The sequence below is a fragment of the Tiliqua scincoides genome, chromosome 2 (genome assembly GCF_035046505.1).
Source record: "Tiliqua scincoides isolate rTilSci1 chromosome 2, rTilSci1.hap2, whole genome shotgun sequence".
NCBI classification, from domain to species: domain Eukaryota; kingdom Metazoa; phylum Chordata; class Lepidosauria; order Squamata; family Scincidae; genus Tiliqua; species Tiliqua scincoides.
In genome coordinates this window covers 260,611,806-260,638,221 of record NC_089822.1, presented here as the reverse complement: position 1 = coordinate 260,638,221, position 26,416 = coordinate 260,611,806, and the positions used below count along the sequence as shown (strand labels likewise).

The following is a 26,416-nucleotide window of genomic DNA, read 5'->3' as shown; positions in this document are numbered from 1 at the left end:
GAGCTCCTCACAATCACTTCTGGTCTTCACCACTCGGAAAAGTTTGGTGTCGTCTGCAAACTTAGCCACTTCACTGCTCAACCCTGTCTCCAGGTCATTTATGAAGAGGTTGAAAAGCACTGGTCCCAGGACAGATCGTCATGACATGAAACGAATAATAATGTTAGCCAGAAAATAAATGCAGTGACTATTTCCCCACAAGCACTGGAGGAAATTCTGCATCAAATGGTATATAACATGATGGTGTTATTCCTAAAAGCCACGATTTCCAGAATGTTGGTCATTAGGGTGTCACCTTCCCCCCCCCCGATGTCTCATTGACTCGTTTTGAGTTAAGGCAGTGGTTCTCAAACTTTTAGCACTAGGACCCACTTTTTAGAATGATAATCTGTCTGGGACCCACTGGAATTGATCTCATGGCTAGAAGTGACATCATCAAACAAAATAAAATAAATAATTATAAATAATTAAATTAAAGAAAAACAAATAATTAAATAAGGAGAAGCCAGCCGTGTTACACCAAGTAAATTTTCTCTGTAGCCTGCCTGCAATAACACCCCCCACAAAAAATCAGTGAGATTTTCAGCCCTCCCCAGTGCCCAGTTCAGTGTAAATTCTTATATTTCAAGCATTGCACTATCAGGACCCGCCTGGCTTTGCAAGTCTAAAAACAAATAAAATGGACCTTACCAGCTGAAGCCTATTTTATTCTTTGCGGGGGGGGGGGGGGGTGGAGGGGTGCTGCCTTCTGGAGCATTTGTTGAGCTCCACTTTCATCAGATTGGGACCATACAGCCAACCTTGCATTCCCCTTTGTCTGATTTGACCAGGAGCCAAGGTACATTTGCTTACTCATGAGTAAACATGACCATGTGACTTGCTCTCGCCTTCCATAGGGCTCAATACATTTGTCAGCTTGGAGGGAGGGAGTTCCTTCTTGGGTGTTTCTTGGGGGCTGCTTTCATTGGATAGGAGCCATTCAGGTGTCTTTGGATTCCTCTCAGCCCGCCCTTTCAAACAAACTAAGGCAAGTTTGCCTACTCGAGAGTAAACGTGTGCTATGACTCTGTTTCACTTTTGGGCTATGTCAGAATGCCAGATGCAAGGGAGGCACCAGGATGCAGGTCTCTTGTTATCTGGTGTGCTCCCTGGGGCATTTGGTGGGCCGCTGTGAGATACAGGAAGCTGGACTAGATGGGCCTATGGCCTGATCCAGTGGGGCTCTTCTTATGTTCTTATGTTCATAGGACTCCATGCATTTTTTGTTTTATGACTTTTTGGCCATAACTTTTGATGGAAAGGAGAGGTTTCACTCTGGTTTTTTCCATTGCATTCCACTGTAAATTCCACATCCAATGGTATATAGCATGATGGAGCTATTCCTAATCTCTGCGATGTTAGAAATTTTGGTCATTTGTGATGTCACCCCCCTAAAGACTGGTACCTGGGGAGAACCGCCTCCCACCCCTCGCTAGCTATGCCACTGCTGATTGTACAATAAGACCCAGTGAGACGAAGTCAGGACAACTTAACCCACAGAAAAGAGTCAAGCTCTGCGTGTCCCCTTTCTCTGAATCAGAGCTCTTTGGGAGCATTTGCAGAGTCTGAGACTGACTGGGGAGAAGAAGCTGGTCCCAAAGAGAACTCCCTTGATGGAGTCCCTTCCAGTCCATTCACACATTTTAAAAAATCAGGCCTTTCCCCCTCTCTCCAGGGCAATCATTTCTAGAAGACCCTTGATGCTCACCGACTGTGTTCCGCCCGTGATGTCTGGTGGTCGGATCTCTCGACGGTGGCTATGCCATGTGAGGCTGACTCCGGATCTGCAGGAAGGAACACAACCAGAGCCCGGAGAGACAGCCCTGAACTTTCACTTCCTGAAGTGTTGCTCTTCTAGGCTGGCATACAGCAGTATTTCCCAAACTGTGGGTCAGGACCCCCCAGTGTATGATGAACTGATTTTTGTTGGGTACTTGTTAAGTTTTTGAAACATTGAAACAAACAAATGAAGAAACAAAAAGCCTTTGCAAGCCGCCTTGCCTGGTTTGCAGAAGTAAATATTTAGCTGGAAGGCTAACCTGTACTTGGAGGCAGTCTTCACACCCCCAAATTAGAATGTCACGTTTTCCCATTTTCTCCAGTAATTGGAATGCTGTGGATCATGTGTGGATCGCCTTTTGTCTGGACTGGAAGTCCCTCACTGCATGTCTTGCTCTCGGGTTCAACCTCCTGAGTTCCCTGGAATGAATGCAAAAGTTTCATCCCTTGAAAGCTTGGTTGAAGAAATGCAGTCACAGTTTGTTGGTGACCCAGTCATAACTCATTTTGAATCATTTTATTTTGTTGGTTATTGAGCTGCGTTGTGTGATCAATTGTACTTCCAAAGGCTATTGATTTAGTTTGGTGGAATGGGAAAAAAAGCATTCCCATGAGAAACTGAAAGACTTATCTTCCCATATTCCAAAGGATATCCTGAGCAAAAGAGATCAGAGATCTGCAGGCTCCAAAATAGATGCCCCTTCCTCAGGAATTAGGGAAAGGATGCTATGATCAGTAAAATGATGCTCTGTTCTTGATTGAATATGTATATCTACTCAGAGAAGCAGTGTATTGTTTTACGTTCTGATTGGTCCAGATGTAAAAAGCCAGATTTTCCTGTAGTAATGCATATGTAAAAAATGGGTGTGAATGAAGAATAAAAAGTTTGAATTTCTTTGTCCTGTGTGCCTGTTTACTCTCCATCCCTTTCTCAAAGCACAGTTCTGTCTGTGTCTACTCAGAGGTAAGTTCTATTGTGGTCAATAGGGCCTGCTCCTGTGTAGGTGGGTCAGAGATGTTGAGTAACTGGCCACAAAACAGCTGTTTTGATAAAAGAAGAAGTTCCTGAAAGAAATGCAGCCTCCCCTGATGAGTCTTCACTTAGCTGAAAAAGAGCCCTGGGGAAAGTTTTGCACCTCCTCTCACAGACAGCAGGGGGCAGTGCTGGGAGAGGACACGAGCATCACCCTGGAGGGTGGGCCTCTGATGCTGGTGCTGGTCCCTGTGATGACTTTGCCAGGGCAGATCCCTAGGCAGAGCCAGAGCCAGCCAAGCAGCTGCCTCTCCTGCTCTCTATTCTTGGGCAGCAGGACCGAGATGCAGAGGGTCAGTCATCCTCAGAGAAACACAGACCCTCTGAGTGTGAATCTAGGGATGCCCTGGGGGTGTTCCTGCATGGGAAAAAACAGTGGCACCTCACAGTCTGCCCAGGTACAGCAAGAGAGATTGACCAGCTGAAAGGGGAGCTGCACTCACTCAGAGGGGATTTGCAGTGGGAACAAATGCAGCCTCGCCTGATGAGTCTTTAGGTGAAAAAGAGCCCTGGGGAAAGTTGTTAACTTTCTCTCACATAAGTGACAGAGCAGTTGAGTCAGAGGTCCTTTTTCTGTACTAGTTGGAATTTTTTTTTTTAATTCACCTTCCTAAGCATAATTTCTCTTCTTCCTAACTGTGGAATTGGCTTCTTTTCTTACAATTCCATTTTATCTTGCAGACGTATGGTATGTGTCTCTGAGGGCGCAATTCTGTCTTGCGCTGCAACAGGCAAGCCAGGAAGCTTGCGCTGTATCCAGCGTGAGATAGGGCTGCACAGTGGTGCAGCCAAAGGTAAGGAGAAACTCTTCCCCCTACCCCCAGGCAGTGGCATCACTAGGGGGGTGTGGGGTGTGCTGGCCGCACCAGGTGACGCGGGGTGTGTGTGTGTGTGACGGGCCCTGTGGGGAGGATGCGCTAACTTTCCGGCTTTAGGAGCTACCGTGTCGTGCCACACACCGTTGGATGCAGAATGTCCAGCGGAACACAATGCAAAAAACAGAATTGAAATAGCTCCTTTTGTTCAAACATTATGGCCAAAAAACCGGAAGGAAAAAATGCATGGAGCCCTATGGAAAGGGAAAGTGAGCCATATTGCGCGTTTACTCGCGAGTAGGCGTGCCTACCATAGTCCGTCGGAAAGGGCAGGCTGAGAGGAATCCAACGACACCAGAATGGTCCCGATCCAATGAATGCAGCCCCCAATAACACAAAAGGGAACTGGAGTGCAACAAATGCTCCAGAAGGCAGCCTCCCCCCCCCCCAACTAAAAGGACCAAAAAAGAGGCTTGAAATGGCAAGGGGAAGTTTTCTATTTTGCACTTGCAAAGCCAGGAGGGCACTGGGAGGGCTGGAAATCTCACTGATCCTTTGGGGGGGGGGGTGTTATTGCAGGCAGACTACAGAGCATTGACCACTATGGGACTTACTTCAGAGTAGACATGCATAAGCTTGAGCTCACAGGCTGCAATTCTACCCACACTTTCCTGAGAGTAAGCCCCACTGACCACTATGGGACTTACTTCAGAGTAGACATGCATAGGCTTGAGCTCACAGGCTGCAATTCTACCCACACTTTCCAGAAAGTAAGCCCCATTGACCACAGTGGGACTTACTTCAGAGATTCACATGGTGGAACAGGACTGGCTCCCCCTTATTTAATTATTTCTTTTCTTTTAATTTAATTATTTATAATTATTTATTTTAATTTGCTTGATGATGTCACTTCTGGCCATGACATCACTTCCAATGGGTAATTGACAGGTTGTCATTCTAAAAAGTGGGTCCCAGTGCTAAAAGTTTGAGAACTGCCACAATAAGTTGTTAGTAAGTTGACATGGGTGTGTGTGTGTGTGTCTGAGAGAGAGAGAGAGAGAGAGAGAGAGAGAGAGACTCTACAAGTTTATAAAATCACTAAAATCAGAGTCTGGAGGAATGATACCATCATGTTATATATCAATCAATGCGTAATTTCATGCAGAATGCAATGAAACAAACCACATTGAAATATCTGTGTTCTAACAAAAGGTACAGCCAAAAAACCAGTGGGGGTGGGTGATGGTACATCACCACGCCCACCACCTGGGGCGTTGCCCCGCCCACTGCATGGGGTGACACGCAGGCCTCCCGCTCCGGGTGACGCAAATCCTAGTGAAGCCACTGCCCCCAGGTAAGCCACTGCAGTCCCTATGGGTCTCCTTGGACTCCCCATAACCCCCAGACACCCACCAGCCCCATAAGCAAGGAGGCAGGGTGTGGGTGGAATTAGGTGGTGATGGGGGTGCAGAGGAAGGTGTATCTGGACTGGGAAGGGGGCGTGTTTAGCAGCAGCAACGTCTGCCAGTTCTAAGCCCCTTCCCAGTATCAATCCCAAAACCTGCATCCACAAGGACTTGTGCCAGCTATGAGTTGCGCCAGATGTTAGTGGGCACAGGTCTGAGTAGACGCAGCAGCCCAGCTCGGGCTTACCCTGAGGATACAGGTTTCATTACTCAGAGAAGGCCTCTGTTGATCAAAAGTCCCCTGCAGGATACCACGGGCACCACATTAGGATTGGGCTTTGAGAGACATGGAAAATTGAGGCAAAACAGCTGTCATTTCTGTCTTCTTCTTTTGCCAAGCACTTTATGCGCAGATAAAGTGCTCCTAAGATGTGGCCTGATTGGACAGTGTAACCTGAAGACGCACCCCAAGAACCCCACTCCACAAGATGTCCTGCTGTCTCCAGAAAGGAACAACTTAGAAAACATTTTCTTTTTCACATGGGCAAGAAACATGGAGACATGAAAATGAGTGTTCTTATATCAGAAATGTCTTTTGTTAAACAACCATTTCCTGCAGTATCTGAATGAGATTATTTTCCCTTTCAGGAAACACAGACACCTCCAGTATCCTGCCTTCAGAAGCTACCATTGGAGTGACGATTGCCACACTGATTGTGGTCAAAGTGATCATCAATGTGTGCGTCTTTGCCAGGCGGCTGTCCTGCACCAAGAAAAGAGCGATCGGGCAGAACCTGGCATCTTTGGCTCAAGTACAGAAGAGGGTGCTTGGCACATGGCACTGAACCAGAGGGGCCCCCAAGCTGCTGGTGTGGGAATGCGCTTTGGTCTCCTGTGTTTGTGATTGTTGCATTTGCTGGTTGTTAAGGCTGACCACTGATGTTCAATCATTGCATGTTTCTGCTCTCTTTTGAACTGCCTTGAGGATTCTGTTGGGAAGGCAGAGCAGAACTTTAAAAACCCATCTGTGAAGAACTCCCCGTTCCTTTCTGCAAGGCGGGGGAATCACAGCATCAGCCTGGCCTTACAGGGTGGTTGCACCCAGACAGGGCAGGCCCATCCATGAAGCCAACTGAAGATGTGGCCTCAGGCTGGAGATTGGGAAGTGTTACCCACTTCTCTTGCCTCACTTTCCTCCACTGGGAGGACCAGAGGCTGGTAAAGGTGGGTCGGCCTTTGGTATACTGCCTCAGGCCCCAGGAGATCTTGGCTGAACATATTACATGTAATCCTGTGCATGTTTCCTCCGAAATAAGTCCCAATGTAATGAAATCAGCTTAAATTCTTCTTCTTGGGGAGCATGATCCAATGTCACCATCCCCCCTCATCCCACTGCATTCTGCATTCCCACCCTGACCCATTTGGCCTCTCATCCAGAGACAAGGCAGACTGGCTGTTCTGGCCCTAAAGCAAATGTCTCAGTTTGCCTTCTTATGATCCCGATGCTACTCAGGGAAGGCCCTTTCTCAAAAGTGCCCCCCTTCTGAGAACATCCCTGCTGCTGCAGCTGATGCGTTCCCCTGGCCCCTCTGCCCACTTGACCTCTGACCGTGGCTCAATTGCAGAATAAATAAGGGGGTGAAACGGCAACAGTCTGCCCTGTTCCTCTTTCTAGGCCAAGCACAGGGATCTGCTTTTGGGTGAGTCAGACCCTTGGCCTGTCTAGCCCAGGACTGGCAACATGGCAGGGAGGCAGGTGATCCAGTTCCTGTTCACTTGTAGTGGACAGAAAGTGGATCAGGGCAGGTTACATCCATGGCTGGCTTGAAAGAGGTGGTGACAGCTGAAAACTCCTGAACAGTCTGCCATTCTCTTGGAGAAACATTTCAGGTTTTCTTTCAACTGTGATAAATCTTATCCTACCCTTTGTTTCCTTAAACATGGGGAGCAACATATAAATGATTTACAACGAACAGCAATGTTTGTCTTTTAAAAAGGCCTTGGAAAACTGGTTCTGCCTGCTGGTTGCATTCAGCACTGATTGGCGAGCATCTGCAACATCAAGAACCCACCTGCATCATTCATGACACAGATTTCCAAATCCATAAACATTTATTTTTCTTGAAAACAATAATCAGAACTTTGAGCTGGGCTGAACAAGAGACTGTTATTGTTGCGGATTGTCTTTCCCACCTGTCCTTGCCCACAAATGGCTCCAAATAGGAGCCATTCTGGAAGATGAACAATGTCCTGGAAGACTCTGAGAGGGGGGCTTCTCCAGGCTACCTTTGCACTCTATTTGCCTTTGTGGACTTCAGAATGGCCCACAGAAGCCTCTTTAACCCACTTTTGCTTTCTGGAAGCAAATTGGAAGTCTGTGGTATAGTTAAAGGGGTGCAGGGGGTAGTAGTTGTACCGGGCATTGGGTTTTGGGAGGCAACAAGCTGAGCTTGACACAAGTGACCAAAATTGTTATAACCATGTTAGATATCATTGGAAAGGTAATTTAATGCAGAACGCAATGAAACAAACCTCATTGGAATGTCTGTACTCTGTCAAACGTTACGGCCAATTTACCAGAAAATGAAAACACAACTGCCTTATGGAACAAAAAGTGGATTTACTTAATTCAAAACTGACCTGAGAGACTGACCTGAGAGCCAATGAGATGTTATTATGATACAGCATGGAACCAATAAGGTGTTAATATGTGTCAGCTCTCATTTCATGTCTCATAATACACTTACACCTGCTAACTGGGTAAAAAGGCAATTTTTCAAGTGGTGCTCCTCATATATTCAACAGGGGGAGAATAACTGTTACTTTACTCCAGTACACTGTCTTGAACCAGTCAGAGGTTCACTTTTTATTTATTTACTTAATTAAATTTTGTTTTGTCTTGGGGGGAGGGCTACAAATTTTCTTTAACCCTAAGTAGCTCATAGATGCCTTAGCTATGTTGGTGACTGGGGGGAGGCACTACAGCAAGTGGGTGGCGAGATCCCGGGGCTAGGAGGCGGGTTTCCCCATGATTTTCACTTTTTAAAAGCCCGAGTGTGAGGTCACTTCTGGTTGTGACATCACTTCTGGGGCATCATTTGAGCTTGGCATTGGGCTACACAATCATTAGCTATGTCACTGCTGGAAGTGTCCATCCAAAATCCAGAAGTGGCTGCTGGAGGCTTTGCAGGCCATTCCAAGGTTCATAGAGTTGGATGCAACCTTGCGTGACCAGGTGGAGGCTTCCTCTTGCGCCACCAGGAGGGTCACAAACCACTACAGAGGAATAAAGGGGGACTGCAGCGCAAAAGAGTTTGGGCATCGCGCTGGATGAGATGATTGCTTTATTTGTTGCCCTGAACGCGTGATGGTCTCTTTGAGAAAGAAGCTGGAGGAGGAGGAGGGAATTCCGGGACAGAGTAAAGAGCAGATTTCATGCCATTTAATTCTGATGATTGCCTGAAGGAGTTGAGAGGCCTTTGCAGAGCTGGAAAAGAGGCTCTCACTGCCAAGCGGCTCTTAATTATCACAGATACTTGAGTATAAGTCAATCTCACAAATAAACTAAGCCAAAAAAACAATGAGTTTTCTGTGATCATTGGGGGGAGGAGATGAGGGGCTTACCAGGAATTGTTCTGAGGCAGCAGCAAAAAGTCCAAAAGAAAAAAAGAGCCATTTCTCTTCTTCTCCAGACAGGGAGGGAGATGAAGGTGCTGGTGGAACCTGCAGGCTCTGTGCAAAGGATGGAGCTGAACTTCCACAGCAGCAGCCCTCACACAGACTGCAATTCCTTAAGCGCTTTCATTTCCCTGCCTGTTTGGAGAAGAAGTTAAAATGCCTAATTTGTTTCTTTGCTTTCTGTGGCTGCCTCAGAAGAATCACAGACAAGTAAAAGTGCTCCTCCCCCCACCCCTGCATCCTGCATCTCAGTCCTGCTCCCCCCCAGCTCACCCAGCAGCTACTCCCAGACTCTGTCCTGACCTCCCCACCCGCCTACAGCAAGTCCTTCCTCAGGACTAATCTGAGCCCAGCCCTTTCTCCTCACAGACCCCACAGCAAACCCCACAACCCACGTTCCCACACCTCTCACAGCGACCTCCCATATTGACCCCTGTATACGTCAACCCTCTTTCAGGGCCAGTTTAAGGCACAAATTCTACCACTTACACACATGTATAGATGGCACTTTCTTGTCAATCGCTCTGGTCTGGAAAGGAAAACCAGCAGAGCCTGAGAAGAAGATCCTGCGACTGCCTCAGGGAGAGAGTCTCAAGTGGGCTTTATAATCCACAAAAAAGAAGGGGAGGAGGGTCTCTCCACAGAAGGAGGCTCCTGAGTGAGTGTAGATATGGATTCCTGTATTAGCATCAGAAAAGGCCACCTGCCCCCCAGCACAGTCCAGAGTCACTCGGATCCTCTTGAACTCCTTCTTCAAGGACAGACGAGTGTCAGCAGGGGAATTAAAAACGTTGAACTGACCTCCCCACTTCCCCACAGCCCAGATCCCTTTCTCAAGAATAACATCAAACCAGCCCTTTCTCCTCACAGACTTTCTGGCAACCCCCACACCCCAGTCTCCCTCCCCTCCCACAGTGACCTCCCAGGAGTGTCTGCCTGCTGTGAATCCCTCATGGCCCAGCACAAAAGGCCAAAAGTCAAATCTCTCAGGATAGTCGGGCAGATCTTGCCATTCGTCTCCGCATCTCACACTCCTGCGGTCCTCAGACAGGATGAGTTGGAGATGAGCTGTGTCTGGATCCAGAGTCACCTTTGCTGTTGGGTGGAGGGAGGGGAGGAAAGAGACAAGATCAGCCTGGAGACCCTCCTGAGGAAAAACAGCCTCCTCCCAACTGTGCCTCAAGAGACCTCTGGAAGCGAAGTGTGTGAGGACTGCCACTCTAGCCCAGGTGCCCCTGTCCTCTCGCTTCCTCAGAGAGGCCTCCAGCATCCCCAAACCTCAGCTGCCTCCTTCGTTCCCCCTTTTTCACGGGTGGGGGGCGGAAGAGGGGTGGGGGGTAAGGCGTGTGGGGGGGTCAAAAAACTTTGGGGTTGCCCCGCCACCAGGACCCCCAGATACACCACTGATTTCTCTCCCCCTTCCTTTCAGCCCTACACCATGGCAAGTCCTGCCCACCAACTTCATCCTTGCACATCATTCTTCATTACCTTGCGTCATGACTGCCTTCAACTGCTTCATGACTTCCTCCAGAAGGGGTTTCACATCACAGAATTCCCTGATTCTGCAGGATAGCCCAGGAGGAAAAGCCACAGGATTCTCAAATGCCTCCTTCTTCTCAGACCTGATGTGGAGAAAAATAAATCTGATCCCAAAATCCACCCAATCAGAGGCATTCCTGGGGGTTCTGACACCCAGGACAACACCCCCTTTTCTGCCCCCCATACTTGACCCAGAAGTAGTTGAGGTGAAAAGAGGGGATAGCCTGATCAGCACTATAGGGTCACTCCGCAGCAGCGCCCAGAAGGTGCCACCCACTTCCCCACCTCCTGGAATGGCAGTTGCCTCCTGGGCACCACTTCTGAGTGGCCTCAAAGCGCTCCAGTCAAGCAGCTTTTGTGTCCCTCAGAAGGGGCCTGGAAGGTCCTCGGAGCCTGAGAAATGGGAGACAGTCGCGTCACTTCTCACCACCTTGAAGTTAACCCCCTTCCCTTGTGTTAAAGGGGAGAAGAGCAGAGGCAGTGCTTAGCTCCTGTCAGGTTACGCAGCTGAGAACTGCCAGCGCTCTCCTCCCCTTTAACACAAGTGACGTCGGACCTCACGGCCGCATCTGGGGGCCCCTCTTTTCGCCTTTGATAAGAGAGGAGGGGTGGCCCTCAGAGCAGCGTGGAACCATTCAGAGAGTGGATGCGCACCTGCAGCCACTTTTGGCGCAGCTCTTTCAGTATGGGAGGGTTGCGGGGGCGTCTCACAGCAGCCCCCCCCATGCAATGCCTGAGGCATTTGTCCCGCTTGCCCCCCTCTAAGTACACCACTGCATCCAATCTGGAATTCCTGACTGGAAGAAAAGGACAGCCTGGAGGAGAACAAAGAGTAGAAATCCTGCAGGCAGAGGGAAGGACACGCTGGGGGTGCTTTGGGGAGGAAACTTCTCTAGTGATGTCAACAGGAATAGAGAAAACAGCAGGTGCACAAACACCTCAGGGCAACGTGTCGCTGAAGGAACACAGAGGTCTGGCAGCTCTGCTGCCTGTTCCAAAGAGACAGAGCACTGGAGGGTGGGGAGTCCTACACTCTCTCCCCAGAAGCCCCTGGAGAACCATGTTCTTCACAGTCTTTCCCAGCATAAGGAAGCAAGAAGGGAAAGGAGTGGGATCCACGTACCTCTGCAAGGTCTTTCTAATATCCTGAAAAGAAAAGAAAGAGAACTCAGCACCTGCCACAAGGAAGACCCTGGACAGAGATGCTCTCTGGTTCTCCAATGTTCATTTGGCAGGGATCTGTCTAACACACTCCATTCAAGGACTAAGCTTGTAGCAGCTCCGCATGTTAGTGGATCCATCACATACCCCCCAGCAGTATGTGGGGTTGGAGGGTGGTGAGAGATGATGGAAATGGGTTGGGGTAGGGGAGACAGTGGGGTGAAAAGGGAAATGGTAGCGGGTGATCAAGGTAGTAGTGGCACTGCTGATATCTTATCCAGGCCACAATCTCAGTATCACAAGGGGATACTTAATGCCAAGCAACGTCTGACCCAATCTGGGGCTTAGTTCTGGCCAGAGGCACTACGGTCAAACAATAGCTTCAACAGGGCATCTATTAACAAACGGATAAATGGCCGTCACTGAATTTTGATACATCCCTGTCGTATACTTGGTCTCACACTCCCAGGGTTTTGGGTGCTCAGAGTTGTTGGTTCTGAACCCTAGAGCCCTCAAAGATCCCTGTTCGGTAGTACTGCCACCACCCTGTAAGAGCCAGTGTCTCAGTCCAGGGAAACTAAGACCCTCTAGGCTTAACTATATCCCTTGTAGGCACTGAGCACTTTCTTTACTTAAAGTCTTAGTCTTCAAGTTACTAGTCCACAATGAGGATTTTTGGTAGCTTGCTGAATGGCTAGGCAGGATTCTGAACCTTTGTCCCCAACAGACAATGCACCAACATGGTAAAAAGATTTTTACTTTATTAAGTATATAGGGTTACAAAAAGTTACAAAAGGCAGCAAATGCTGGAGGCATAAAACTTATAGGAAACATATCAGCATAAAATAATAAAGCTATCTCTATTATTTCCTAACTCTCACCTGGGTCAGCTTCTTTTGTAGATCCTCAGGTCAGCTACCTATGGGCCACATGGTCCTGGCGGGGCAGGATGTGCACCCACCACCTATCTCACCAAGAGACAAAGACCAAAGACGAAGACAAAGGGCCAGACACCCCTTTGGGCTTTTCTTATACCTCTCATGCTACAGGATGATGTGACTCTGTACTTTTTTGAACTGACCAATCCGAACTCTTGGGGACAGAATCTTCTGGAAGTGGGGCTGGATACTAGTTCTCTTAGTTCTCCCCCTCCCCACTGGGGATTCCTGGGCGCCTCTCTGGCTACTGTGGTGCTACATTTATCACCTTCCATGAGTTGTAAATTCCTTGCAGCTAGGATGCAAGCCACTTCTATGTTACTGGGTTACTTTGGTTCAGGCTTTGCAATGCTACTAGGCCTGAACTGCACATATTCATGACAATCCCCAACCCCCTCTTATACTCAGTAAGATACCTCTGTAAATTAGTTTTATTTAGGAATTTAACTTGCCCTGGGACCATTCCAGTTAGACTGCTGTAATGCACTATACATGGACCTCCCCTTGACAGCACAGGCAGTCCGTGGAGCTCAGCAGACCTTACCTGCAGGAATTCCCTGGCCGGCTGCTGACACTTCTCCTCCATCTCCTGGATGAGATTTCCCAGAGAGGAGAATTCCCTGCAGAGTCTGACCACGTGCTCGTCCCTCCTTCTTGCAATCTCCTTCTCCACCTCTTCCATCTGGGCCAGGAGGCTTCTCTCCTCTTCTTCCAGGAACTGGTGTATTTGTCGAAACGCAGCCTTGGTCTTTTGTCTCTTTTGTTTTGTTTGGTTCTGCAACAAGTAGACAGGAAGAAAAGAATGGCAGGCCAAGGGCCGCTCCTGTGGCAAGCGGCTGCGGCCGTACTGAAAACGGCTGCCATCGCATCTAGTGCGCCCACGGTAGCCGCAGGTGGCACCTTGCGAGAAGGGAAGCAGCCCCGCAATGGGGCTCCTCGATTCACCACCAACCAAAAGGTTGGCGGTGAGGGAAGAGCATTCGTGTTGGGCACTGAGCCCTGCATTAACACTCTGGATCTGGTGCAGCAGAGCTCCACCAGACATGCCTCCCTCCCTCCCCCAGGTCTGCCTCCTGCCCGCCCTCTCCCCGCCTCCCCATCATGCCTCCTCCCCACCCTCCATCTGCCTCCCCATTCTCTGGAACACCTCCTCCCCGTCTCCCCCCACCCCCGCTTTCCTCTCTGTGGCTCAGCAGTCTGTGCAACCGCCATGTGGCGGAGGCTGGACCCCCATCAGGTGCTTGCCTGGCGGTAAGCCTCTCAAACATGCCTTACGGATTGGGCTCTAAGGCTGTCCTTGCAGTACCATGAGGTCAAAGATGATATGAAGGACATTTTTGAGTTTTCACAGAGATCACACCACCATTCATGAAAGAGTTTTCCAAAGACCTCAAGGGGCCCACCTTCAGAATGGCCGTGCACAGAAGATGGGGCCTTCCAGCCACTGAGGATTAGAGGAGCCGAGCTGCCTCCTGCCTTTGGACTCTTGAATTTTCTGTTCCACATCTCCAGAAATAGGTTCAGGTATCTTTGAACTGCCCAACAATCCTGACACTTACCAGCAGGTCTTCGCTTTCTTTTTCTGCGTCTGCTTTACACTTCCGGATATTTTCTTTTTCTGCCCTCAAGATCTTCAGCCTGCTACTGATCTGATCCTGGTGAGAAATGAAAGTTCAAGTTTAGTTCCTTTGGAAAGATGACTGATATTTACACAATACATATCCTGCATTTTTCTAGCAGCCCCCTAACAACCTGAAGACCTTGGGGTCCTCATCACATAATTCTACAACATCTATTATAGTAGTAGATCCAGTTAGAGATGGTTAAAAATCCCTGAGACAGGTGTGGCACTAAGGTAACTGCTAGGCCTCAGTCTGACTCCATCTTGGTGCCTGTAACATCTCTACAGCTGGTAAGGATCTTGCTTAACTGGAAGGTGAGTCAGTGTCATTGTGAACTTAGCCAGTGAGACTGAAATAAGGAAGCTCAGTAACAGCCAGTGGCCTAAGCGAAGTTAATTCCAAACTGGAAACATCTGATACTCTCCAGTTGGGAGGGGTCAGAGTGAGTGACTGACTGTGAGTGGCCTGGAGACTGCACCATCCTTCTAGAAGGCTCAGTGGATGGATCCAGCCCTCTGATAGGCTGGTAGCACAGGTAAAAGAGGAACCCCTCAGAAGGGAGGGGCTGGCTACGCTTCCATTGTGCCCTGGATGCTCGGCCCTGCCAGTCATGGTAGCCTGAAAGGTTTACCTGAAAGACAGGTAGCCTGAAAGAGGTCACCTTATTTGCTCCCAGGGGATGGGAGGACTCAGGTGAGAGGCAGGGAGAAGTCAGTTTAGAAAGCCAGCTTTTTTGTTTTTAGACTGTATGTGTTCTTTGATAAGTGCCTTTCTTATTGAGTCGTACGTGAACTTTTATTCTTTAATGAACCATTATAGATTTATAGGTCTGTGTTTGGTCTTGATGACATAATGGAACAGGGGCTTATCTGGATCTGCTCACCTTTTGTGTGCACCAGATTTTTGAAGCAGGGGTCCCTGAGGTGGAGGGAGTCCAAAGCCTGCAAGAGCCGGGGAGGAACCTGAAGGCCTTCAGCTGTCCCTGGAGCTGAAGGACTGAATGTGAAGCCGGGTGGGATTCTAAGGCTTAGTCACAAGAGATGGTAGCAATACTGCAGGATGCTGAGGATGAGAGGATAACTCCCTCAGCCTCTGCCTTACAAGTCTGCTTCTCATTTACCTCTTGCTCAGTGTCCTGTGCCACTGTCACTTCCCCTAATGGCAGTGGAGGGAATACTGGGCTCTTAGCATTCCCTCCACTGGCCACTAGAGGCATCAGATGCCAAGAAGAGGATGGGCAGGGCTTTCCTCTCTCCTTCTGTGTCCGGGGCCAGTGCTGCCATTTGCTCTACTGGCCACGTACAGAATGCTGGGCTCCATGTCCTCCTCTGGCACGTACAACACGAGAAGAGGATGGAGCCAGTCTGGACTCCGTGGAGGCTGCAGGCTAGGGACGGTAGTGGGTGAAAAATGGGTCCCCTCCCTCGACTCGCTGCCTCCCCAAATGTGTTTCCTTACATGAAGTTCTTCACTTGCATCACGGACCAGCAACCCCTGCAGGGGGGTGGGCGTACCGGTCTATACATGTTCAGGGCTGCAGGCCACTCTCTGCAGTTCCTACCCCACCTTATCACATTGCATTTTGAATGGGAGAACATTGTCCTCTTCAGGTTTGATGAAGGGCATGGATGTCCCCATTAACTCCTATTTATATTCCTTCTTAGGGAGGAAAATTTCCCTTTATAAGCTGCTTGGTTAGAAGTCCAAGCCTTCTCACCCTGAATTAGAAAGAGAACCTGCTGTATAACCGTTGGACTGTAGACTGGGGAACGCTGGAACTATTTAACCAACCATTTGGGCACCAAGAACAGTTATCCGAGGGGGAACACCTTCCTTAGAGCAGAAGATAATTGACATCAGCCCTCAAAGGAGTCAGTTTCTCGATGTACCAGGAAGAACAACCATATTCCACAGAATTCAGTTTAACTAAACAAAATTCTCTTATCAAAGATTCAAATGATCCTACCTTGTACTCCTTGGCAGCCTCATCCAAGAGAAGGATGGTATGTGATTGATGTCCTGGGGATCGCTCACAAAACACACACACCAGTTCCTTATCCTCTTTGCAGAAGAGATGGAGACTTTCCTTATGTTTCACACATAAATCCTCTTTCCCTGAATTAAGTTTGATTTTTTCGACAACATTTGCCAGTTGCCAGTTTGGTCGGAAATTCACTTTCTTGATTCTGGCTTTGCAGAGGGGACACTCCAGATCTTCCTCCAGATCTTCCCATATCTCACAGTAGTTGGTGATGCAGCCCCTGCAGAAGTTGTGGCCACAGTCCAGGGTCACTGGGCCTGTCAGGAACTCCATGCAGATGGGACACTGGAGCTCCTCTTCCACAGAGGGTGATGCCATGAAGGGCGGATCCCCTATTGCTTTGTTAGAAGAGCAGCTTGTAAGATCTGAAAGAGGACATCAGGATGGGAATGGGCAACTGAGAAAGAAGAAATGCCTCCTGGGGAAACCACTATTTTATCACCCATCTACTCCAGAAGCTCCACAATTTCTCTGCTGTAGTGTCTAGTTTCTGAAACTATTGACCAAATGAGATCCTTCCACCCACTCCACTGATTAGCTCTCCCTGCAGCCAAAGACCTTCCTGTACCAGAAAGTTGTTCTGTATGACCTGAAAACCGCAGGATTTCAAGGAGCCCATTATGATTTCTGGAGCCCATTACTGTTGTTGTTTATTTATTATTAGGAATATTTATATACCACTTTTCAACAACCACCACTTTCGAAATGGTGTATATAAGTGTTTCTCAGTGGTATTGGTACCACTAGTGGTACTTAAGGTGTCTGGTAGTACGTGTGAGACCCTCTGCCTCCTGGCAGCAAGACCAGTAGTGCAGCTCGGCAGGCAGAGCTCTCGCGATCGCATTTTGTGTACTCAGAAAAGCCCTCCTGTCCATCCTGAGCCTCTTCCTGGTGTCTGTCATGTTGCATCTGGCTTCCTAATCCAGAAGTGACTGATGATGACATCCATCACCAGTTACTTCCAGTAGTACTTCCAACAGGTGGAAAATGTGAAGTGGTGCAGCAGGGGACAAATGGTGAGAAATGCTGGTGTATATAGGGAAAGAAGTGAAAATCATGATTCACTGTCCCCAACAGGCTAGCACTGTTTTTAAGATACACCAACAAACTGGTCCTGGAAATGACACTGTCTATTGTGAGATATAATCTATATAATAATCTATTGTGCAACTGTGTACATCCCACTATGGGCAGTGTCTTAACCCCATTTAACAGGGTAAGAAACCGCAGTAGTAGATTCCTTAAACTTGGAAGTTGCATTGGACTCTAATGATTGGACTCTAATGATGATGTCTAATGATGATGGAAGGAGTTTGCAGTCACTGATGGGGTATTGGTATAGGATGCCAACTGCTGCTTCTCAATGTTTCAAGTGAATGCTTCCTTAAGGAGAGATCTTGATAGAAAGTGGGTACCCAGAAGGGCAGGGGGAGCAATCAAAGTTGTCTCAGCCTTCCGTCTTACCCCACACATCCTGCCAGAAGAAGTGTACACCTGAGAGTGTAAGAAATAACAAAAGGAGGGTGTTTCTGGCAGTGAGACCAAGGCAGGGGGCTGCTGTAGGAGAAGTTAACAGGCAGAGCAAGGCAGCCGAGTCCTAAGACCACCTTTTAGAGTCCAGGAGTGCCCCTCTGGGAGCTGATGTAACCTGCAGGTGCTCTGCTCTTTGCCTGTGTCGTATGTTCAGCCTGTATAACTGTAACTATTGAGGGGCAGTGCAGTATAGTGGTTATAGTGCTGAACCTGAAGACTTGGGTTCAAATTCCCACTCAGTCATGTACCTTATTGGGTGGACCGCTATCTCTCAGTCTTGCTTACCTTACAGGGCTGTTGTAAGAATAAAAAGTGGTGTGAGAGCCATAAACACTGGAGCTTTACAGAGGGGGCATTTGCTACCTCCTAAGCCTCCAGTGATCTCTCCTCCAAAGGAATTCAGAATCCATGAATTCAATCCATAAATTCTTCCTCTTCTTGAGACAGCTTGCTCTCTGAACATTTCCTCTTTTTTCTTCCTTAAGATTCTCAGTTATTATGACAATTGCTTCTTCCATCTCGTGTCCCATTTCAAAATACTCCACTTCTTTAACTTCACCCGACATCTGATCCATTCTTTTTTCTTCTCTATTGTTTATAATCTGTTCCCTCGAGTTTACAAGGGAGGAGCTTATTTGCCCAATTTGTTCAGAGAGTTCTCTGACTTGTTGCTCCATTTCTCTTCTAAAATCCATCACAAAATCCACCAACAAGGCTTGGCTTTCCCGATCATCTTTTAGATTTTCAAAAGCCATTTTTATCAACACCAACTCGAACCACTTCCTGCAGGGCTACTTTCTAATTTTGTATCCAGGGCTACTTTCCAAATTTTTATATCCAAAAAAAAAGTCAATCAAATCCACACAGTCAAATTAGGTTAGTATGCCTTTAAATGACCAAAAAATAAAAAAAATAAAAAATTCAAGCCTCTTGCTGAGAAACCCAAAGTAGCAGTGTCCAGGCTTAAATAAAGGCTTTTTGCTGGGAAAATGAAAGTAGACTTTATTTCCTTCGTTGAAGATTACTTATTTATTTCTCTTCGGTACATACCATTAAAATATATATAATCTTGTACTTACTCCAGCAGGGGAAATACCAATTCACCTATTCCCCCCCTAGGTGGCTAACGGCCAGCGTGAATAATCTTGAATTATCTCCTCCTCCTCCAGACTTCTTACTTACAGTTCTCAGTAAAACTTTTTAACGAGCCAAGTTCACTCACTCTTAATAGCTTTTTTCGCTGTGATGCTGTTGTATCTAGGCCCTGGGAGGACCGATTCTCAGCTTTCCGAGCTTCTCCAAGATGACGCCCGGGATAGATATGATTCAGCACAGAGCAAAACAGAGAGAAATCCTTGAAATTGCCTGTTTCTAAGGACCCCCCCCCCCGTTCAAGCTCTCAGCTCTTCATACCTGGCGTGCCTTAGTTGTTTAGGCACATGAAAACACATCTATTTCCGCAGTCTCTTCGGGGAGCCCCCAAAGTTCACTGCAACTTCACTGAGAGTTAGGTCTGCCCCCCATTCATTCAAGAATCAGAATGAAAAAAAAGAAAGAAAAACAGAGGGGGGGACTTAAGAAGAAAAAGAAGAAAAAGAAGAAGTGGAAGAACCAGTCAGAGGACTAAGAGGGAATACCAATAAGATAGAGTACAAAGTAAACAATAAGAAGAAGGTCAAAATGGTTGAATAATAAATAGACTTTTTTTTAATCATATTAAATTAAAATAGATGCAAATGAAAATTTGAAATATAAATATTTCGGAAATTAAGTGGTATTAAGATAAATATTTTATTAATTAGATTAATTTAAAGCGGATGAAAAGGGAATTTGGAATATAAGTATCGTGAAAATTAAAGTGGTAAATATATGAAATAAATTAGATGGAACTGCAAAATTGGAATATAAGTATTGTGTAAACTAAAGTAGTATTAAGATAAATAAAAGGGTTATTTTATAAAAGAGAAGGTAAGCTTTATTTAAGGTAAATAAAATAAATGATGTCAATTTATTTTGGAGAAAATATTAAACCTGTATTTTGGGTTAATAAATATGTGGTGGATAAGCGAAGTATAATACCATTGTAATTGGAGATATTTGTTTTTAGATGTGATATTAGAAATTAAGAATCAGATAAGAGATTTTATTTTAGAGGTTAGTTTAGTGGTAAGAAGAGTCTATAAGTAAAAATTTGAAGCCTTTTTTGACTGGATAGTTATGGAAAATGATGTATAATATGTTATAAGAGATATTGAAGGTGGTAATACCATTGTAATCGGAGACTTCTTTTTTAGATGTGATATTAGAAATTAAGAATTAGATAAGAAAGATTTTATTTTAGAGACTAGTTTAGTGGTAATAAGAGTGTATAAGTAAAAGTCTGAAGTGTTTTGTTTTTTTTATGATGGGATGGATAAGGTTAGAGGAAAAATATGGAATGTTAAAGTATTAACCAGTTGGGTTAATGAATATGATAATTTTTGTATTGATTATTAATTTCGTTTGGATTAATGTTTGTTGTAAGCGATGGCCACCACCCTTGTGTGTAACCTATGTAGTCCTAGCCCTGTCTATTCAATTTTCCTTACCTGTATCTGTAATAAATAAATAAAGCATTATTAAAAAAACAATAAAAACAAAGGAATTCAGAATCCAGTTTGTGCTGTTCCTGGAACTCCTCACCACTGGAATGCACATGTGAGAGAAGATCCTTCCTCAGATACATACGTTTCTCTCCTCCTGACATGGGTTGAGCTCAGATCCAAAGAGAATCACCTCTACCCCATAGGCAGATCTTCCTGCAGTTGTGTTGCATACCCCTCACTTTTCTGAGTAGTGAGAAGTTCAGTGCAATCCAATACGTGTCTTCTTAGAAGTAAGCCCTCCCCACCCCCAGCTCAATGAGGCTTACTCCCAGGTAAGTGCACATTAGATTGCAGTCTCCTTTGGAATGAGTGATCGAATCCATGTTAGATGTTACCAAAGCTGGAAAAACTGCAGAAAGGAATTAAAGATCACGATAGAAGCCTGTTCCCTACAATAACACATTAAGCATTGATGCTCTTTACACTCTCAGATAACACCAGAACCAGGGGACATCCACTAAAATTGAGTGTTGGGAGAATTAGAACAGACAAAAGAAAATATTTCTTTACTCAGAATGTGGATGGTCTGTGGAACTCCTTGCCACAGGATGTGGAGATGGCATCTGGCCTGGATGCCTTTAAAAGGGGATTGGACAAGTTTCTGGAGGAAAAATCCATTACGGGTTACAAGCCATGATGTGTATGTGCAACCTTCTGATTTTAGAAATGGGCTCTGTCAGAATGCCAGATGCAAGGGAGGGCACCAGGATGAGGTCTCTTGTTATCTGGTGTGCTCCCTGGGGCATTTGGTGGGCCGCTGTGAGATACAGGAAGCTGGACTAGATGGGCCTATGGCCTGATCCAGTGGGGCTGTTCATATGTTCTTAAGTATAGGAAGAGTCGGGCTCTTGGCCCATCCAGCTCCCTGCTGTCAACACTGAGTGGCAGCAGATCTGCAGGGTCTCCCAGGGGTCTCTCCCAGCCCTCCCTGGTGGATCACCAGCACGCCCCATATTGGTCAGAGGGTCAGTTATTTCCCCCCCCCCTTGCGAAACAGGCTCTCAGCTCCAGAAGGGGCGCCAGAGGACTTTACCTCTGGGGGGGGGGGGGGCGATCCTGCCAGAACTCTGCCGTGGCGCCTGCTGGTCCTGGGGGGGCTGGAGAGGGGCCGAGCCCGGCTCCGGACTCTGGTCTTCCGGGCTTCACAGGGAGGGGGAGGTCCCTGTCCTGGCAGCGGGGAGGTCTTTGCAGCCACGCCCTCGGGGCGTCCCCTCCGTCCTCTCCTTCCTGCAGCCACACTGGAGCCAAGCGGGGGGGGGGGCAGAGGGTGCAAGGGCCTGGGGGGAGCTGGGGCTGGGCAAGGAGTTGGGCCACAGCTACGAGGCCCCCCGCAGGACTCTCCCCGCCCACATCCACCCCCCTGTGGTCGAGGCAGCACCCAGGGGAGCATTTCCACTGATGAGAGCATGGATGGGGGGGACGGGACTGACAGCATCCTTCCTGATTTGGGGGGGGGGGGTTGGAAGGGGGAATCGGTGATTGCGAAGCTGCGGGTGCTGAGATCAGGCTGACCAGATGTCACAGCTTCAGAAGAGGACCAGGCACCCCAAAATGTAGGACATCCAAGTAAAATGTAGGACAGGACAAGATAAAAGTTTAAAACACTCCCTGCTCTGCTTTAGTTCAATGTATGGGAATTGTGACCAGGTGGGAATACTGTATAGTACATGCGCTCTGCACATGCCCAGAGCTCAGGGTGACCAGATGTCACAGCTTCAGAAGAGGACCAAGCACCCCAAAATGTAGGACATCCAAGAAAAAAGTAGGACAGGACAAAATAAAAGTTTAAAACACTCCCTGCTCTGCTTTAGTTCAGTATATGTGAATTGTGGCCTGGGGGAATACTGTACAGTATCTGCACTCTGTACATGCCCAGAAGTCTGCTGACCAGATGTTGAGGCTAAAAAAGAGGACACGTCCTGGAAAAAGAGGCTGAGATGGATCATGTTTAAAGGAGGCAAAGTGCAGATGCTCAGGAAGAAGAAGCCTCTAGTACTATGTCCCTATCCTGTGTGGGGATTGCTGGTGCTTCTGCTGGGGTGCAAATGGTGCCTGTGCCCCCAGCCTGGCTGGGCCCCACCACGGCACACAAAGGCCAGATTGACCCTCACCAGAAAATCAGGGCCTGCGGAAGGGATCAGACCAGAACCTTGAAAGAAAAGGAGTGATTAATAACTTGATGGTGCCCCCAAAGACCCCAAAGGTGGGGGGGATATTTCCTTTGGTACCTGCAGAGTTACCAGCCTGGATGGAAGGGGAACCTTTAGTCCAGTTGATGGTGAACCTTTTGGGCTTGATGGGCCAAAAATTCAGAAGATGTCTAATTTGACTCTGTTGGTGCATCACACATGGGTCCCTGCACCTGAAACAAAGGAGAAACAATTCTTTAGTCACTGATTCAAAAATACAGTCCAATCATCTTTAGTGGTACAGTATTATATAAAGCAGGGGTCTCCAAACCCCAGCCTGGAACCTGATGGGGCCCACAGTGAGCTTCTAGTCCTCTGAGAGCCTCTGGTCCCCATGACCAGAGCTGTGCTCCAGTCAGGTCCAGAGGGTGTTCTGAGGGCCAGGGAGGCTTTGTGGTTTTTCTCAAAAAACCAGAAGAAAAGGCCTTAGGCTTTCTCAGGGTCCGGGAGGCCTCTCCAGCCCTCAGAACATGCTCTGGGTGTTTCCCGTGACGTGCTGATTGAGTTACTTATTCCTGGATGTGTAAGTAAGGTGCTTGAGGGGTGGGGAAATGGGGGGTCCATTTGAGTGTGTGCTTTATTTCTGTGGTGTGTGTTGGTGCTTGGAGAAATCCTGGAGCCCATTCATTCATTTAATCATTCATCTAAGTTCCATCTCCAATGTATTGATTTCAATTTTATATTTAACATTTTATATTTTTTCCTGCCCTCGACGCTGCGCCAGATATTGGATGTGGCCCTTGCCAGGAGCCAGTTTGGCTGGAAACTTTGTTTCTTGATTTTGGCTTTGCAGATGGGACTCTCCAAGTCTCCCAGATCTCCCCACGTCTCACAGTAGTGGGTGACACAAACACGGGCAACTGAGGGCTCCTCCAGCACGTGCTTGAGCCTCTCCCTTAAGTCACCGGATTGCAGCCTCCTTTCCCTGCTGCAGAAAGGTCACACTTGGGAGGTGGGGTGCAGTTCAGGGGCAGAGCACTGGCTGTCCGTACAGCAGGTTTCTGGTTCAGTGCCCAACACATTCAGGCTGGGTCAGGAAAGACTTTTACCAGAAACCGTGGGGAGCTGCTTCCAGCCAGTGCAGAAACACACTGAGATCGGGGCCCCATGGCTTGACTCCGTACAAGGCCCTTTTTGTCCTGTCTCTGCTTGAGCTGCAGTCATTAGGAATTTCCCAGACCATACCAACTTGTACCAACTGACCTGCCTGCCTGAGAGGAGGAGCTTCCCTTTTGCAAGGAATGACCCTGCTGTGGCACCACTGAGAAGGGGAGTTGATGGGTCTGCTGAAGCCCTCCTGTTTTCCCATTCAGTTACATGCCCATCTAGGGGAGAGAAAGGAGCAGAAAGGGAGTGAGCATGCCAACCACGAGACTAGTGGTCCCAAACTGTGAGTCAGGACCCACTGGCGAGTCACAACCTGATTTTAGGATGGAAAGACCTGAGAACTAATTGGCTCAAGCCCTGAGGTTATTCAAATATCAGATACTGCAGTTGCTAATTACCGTGCAAAGAGCTCAGTTCCTGCAGTTTGCAAACACAGTGGCGTCAGGGGTGCGGGGATGCGGTCCACACCAGGTGACGCACTGGGGGTGATGCCCACCTGCTGGCCACCACCACCACCCTTTGCCCTTCCCAGAGGTTTCTGTGGTGGTGTCACACATGTGTGTGAAGCTCATATCACCCCACAAGCAAACTGGAAGTGTCTTTCCATAAACCGGAAGTGGCTGCTGGAAAATACTGTGGGCCATTCCAGCGTTCATAGAGTGGGTATGCAACCCTGCATGACCTGGTGGAGGATCGCTCTAGCACCACCAAGAGGGTCACAACCCATTGCAGGGGACTGGGTGGGTTGCAGCGCCAAAGAGTTTGGGCATCACTGGATGAGAAGATGGTATTATTTATTGCCAGCACCATGAGATTGTCTCTTCAAGAAAGAAACTGAAGGAGGAAGAAATACTCAAGAAATACAACGAGGGCCCAATCCTATCCAATTTTCCAGCACCAGTGCAGCTGTGACAACAGGATGTGCACTGCATGCTTCAGTGGAGCACCACTCATGGAGGTCCCCTCAAGGTAAGGGAATGTTTGTTCCCTTACCTCAGGGCTGCATTGCGGCTGCACCAGCACTGGAAAGTTGGATAGGATTGGGCCCTGAGGCTTCTAGTGCACTGAAGAGTTTTTGTCTCCTTGTCCATACTCAGAGGCTGTGATGCACATTAGCCAAGAATCTAATGGATGTGTGGATAGTCACATGGATGTACTGTTAAATATGGTGTGGAGTTCTCAGAAGGCTTTCGGAGTGCCGAAGAAATGAGTGAGTGAGGCTCTGCAGAGTATCCCTGGGAGGGGTGGTGGATTGCAGATCTGGCCAGAGGCGGCAGGGGGCCAGGTCCATTACTGTTGCGGATTGTCCCTCCCACCTGTCCTTGCTCCCAAATGGTCCTGCTCCCACCCCCACTCACCAAGCAGCTGCCCCCAATCCCCCATCTACTGTATTGACCCATGTCTAAGTTGACCCTGTTTTCAGGGCCTTTGAAAAGGTCAACAGGCATGTGGATGCGGGAGAACCCGTGGACATTATATATCTGGACTTTCAGAAGGTGTTTGACACGGTCCCTCACCAAAGGCTACTGAAAAAACTCCACAATCAGGGAATTAGAGGACAGGTCCTCTCGTGGATTGAGAACTGGTTGGAGGCCAGGAAGCAGAGAGTGGGTGTCAATGGGCAATTTTCACAATGGAGAGAGGTGAAAAGCGGCGTGCCCCAAGGATCTGTCCTGGGACCGGTGCTTTTCAACCTCTTCATAAATGACCTGGAGACAGGGTTGAGCAGTGAAGTGGCTAAGTTTGCAGACGACACCAAACTTTTCCGTGTGGTAAAGACCAGAAGTGATTGTGAGGAGCTCCAGAAGGATCTCTCCAGACTGGCAGAATGGGCAGCAAAATGGCAGATGCGCTTCAATGTCAGTAAGTGTAAAGTCATGCACATTGGGGCAAAAAATCAAACTTTAGATATAGGCTGATGGGTTCTGAGCTGTCTGTGACAGATCAGGAGAGAGACCTTGGGGTGGTGGTGGACAGGTCGATGAAAGTGTCGACCCAATGTGCGGCGGCAGTGAAGAAGGCCAATTCTATGCTTGGGATCATTAGGAAGGGTATTGAGAACAAAACGGTTAGTATTATAATGCCGTTGTACAAATCGATGGTAAGGCCACACCTGGAGTATTGTGTCCAGTTCTGGTCACCACATCTCAAAAAAGACATAGTGGAAATGGAAAAGGTGCAAAAGAGAGCGACTAAGATGATTACGGGGCTGGGGCACCTTCCTTATGAGGAAAGGCTGCGGTGTTTGGGCCTCTTCAGCCTAGAAAAGAGACGCTTGAGGGGGGAGATGATTGAGACATACAAAATTATGCAGGGAATGGACAGAGTGGATAGGGAGATGCTCTTTACACTCTCACATAATACCAGAACAAGGGGACATCCACTAAAATTGAGTGTTGGGCGGGTTAGGACAGACAAAAGAAAATATTTCTTTACTCAGCGTGTGGTTGGTCTGTGGAACTCCTTGCCACAGGATGTGGTGCTGGCGTCTAACCTAGACGGCTTTAAAAGGGGATTGGACAAGTTTCTGGAGGAAAAATCCATTATGGGGTACAAGCCATGATGTGTATGCGCAACCTCCTGATTTTAGAAATGGGTTAAGTCAGAATGCCAGATGTAGGGGAGGGCACCAGGATGAGGTCTCTTGTTATCTGGTGTGCTCCCTGGGGCATTTGGTGGGGCCGCTGTGAGATACAGGAAGCTGGACTAGATGGGCCTATGGCCTGATCCAGTGGGGCTGTTCTTATGTTCAGGGCCAATTTTAAGGCATAATGTTTGACTTATATATGTGTCTATATGGGACTTTCTTGTTGATCATTCTAATCTGGACAGAAGACCATCAGGAGAGGAAAAAGGCACCCTAGGGCGTCAGTGCGCGGGAGTCGCATCTC

The 26,416-nt window shown here is 47.8% G+C and overlaps 3 protein-coding genes across 3 annotated transcripts in view; 1 reads left to right on the top strand and 2 right to left on the bottom strand.

The window, feature by feature from the left end:
• LOC136639120 (zinc finger protein RFP-like) overlaps nucleotides 1-26,416 on the top strand; it is a 573,475-nt gene that overhangs the window by 410,846 nt on the left and 136,213 nt on the right. The gene's annotated exons all lie outside the window — the stretch shown is intronic.
• The window catches only part of LOC136640459 (tripartite motif-containing protein 10-like), a 195,288-nt gene that overhangs the window by 120,030 nt on the left and 48,842 nt on the right, over nucleotides 1-26,416 (bottom strand). The window lies entirely within an intron of this gene.
• LOC136640457 (tripartite motif-containing protein 10-like) lies at nucleotides 7,166-19,132 on the bottom strand. The gene is made up of 6 exons (XM_066615606.1): nucleotides 15,977-19,132; nucleotides 13,948-14,043; nucleotides 12,933-13,163; nucleotides 11,413-11,435; nucleotides 10,239-10,372; nucleotides 7,166-9,845 (listed from the first exon to the last, which is right to left on the bottom strand). The coding sequence occupies exons 1-6, from the start codon at nucleotides 16,367-16,369 to the stop codon at nucleotides 9,328-9,330; spliced, it is 1,395 nt and encodes a 464-aa protein (XP_066471703.1). The 5' UTR covers nucleotides 16,370-19,132; the 3' UTR covers nucleotides 7,166-9,327.

What these genes read in the sequence shown, in the direction of transcription:
- LOC136640457 (XM_066615606.1), bottom strand. Translation starts at nt 16,369, where the DNA reads ATGGCATCACCCTCTGTGGAAGAGGAGCTCCAGTGTCCCATCTGCATG. An exon ending in AAGAAAGCGAAGACCTGCTG is followed by an intron (nt 13,164 to 13,947) that starts GTAAGTGTCAGG and finishes TACTTGTTGCAG; the next exon opens with AACCAAACAAAACAAAAGAG. An exon ending in ATTAGAAAGACCTTGCAGAG is followed by an intron (nt 10,373 to 11,412) that starts GTACGTGGATCC and finishes TCTCCACATCAG; the next exon opens with GTCTGAGAAGAAGGAGGCAT.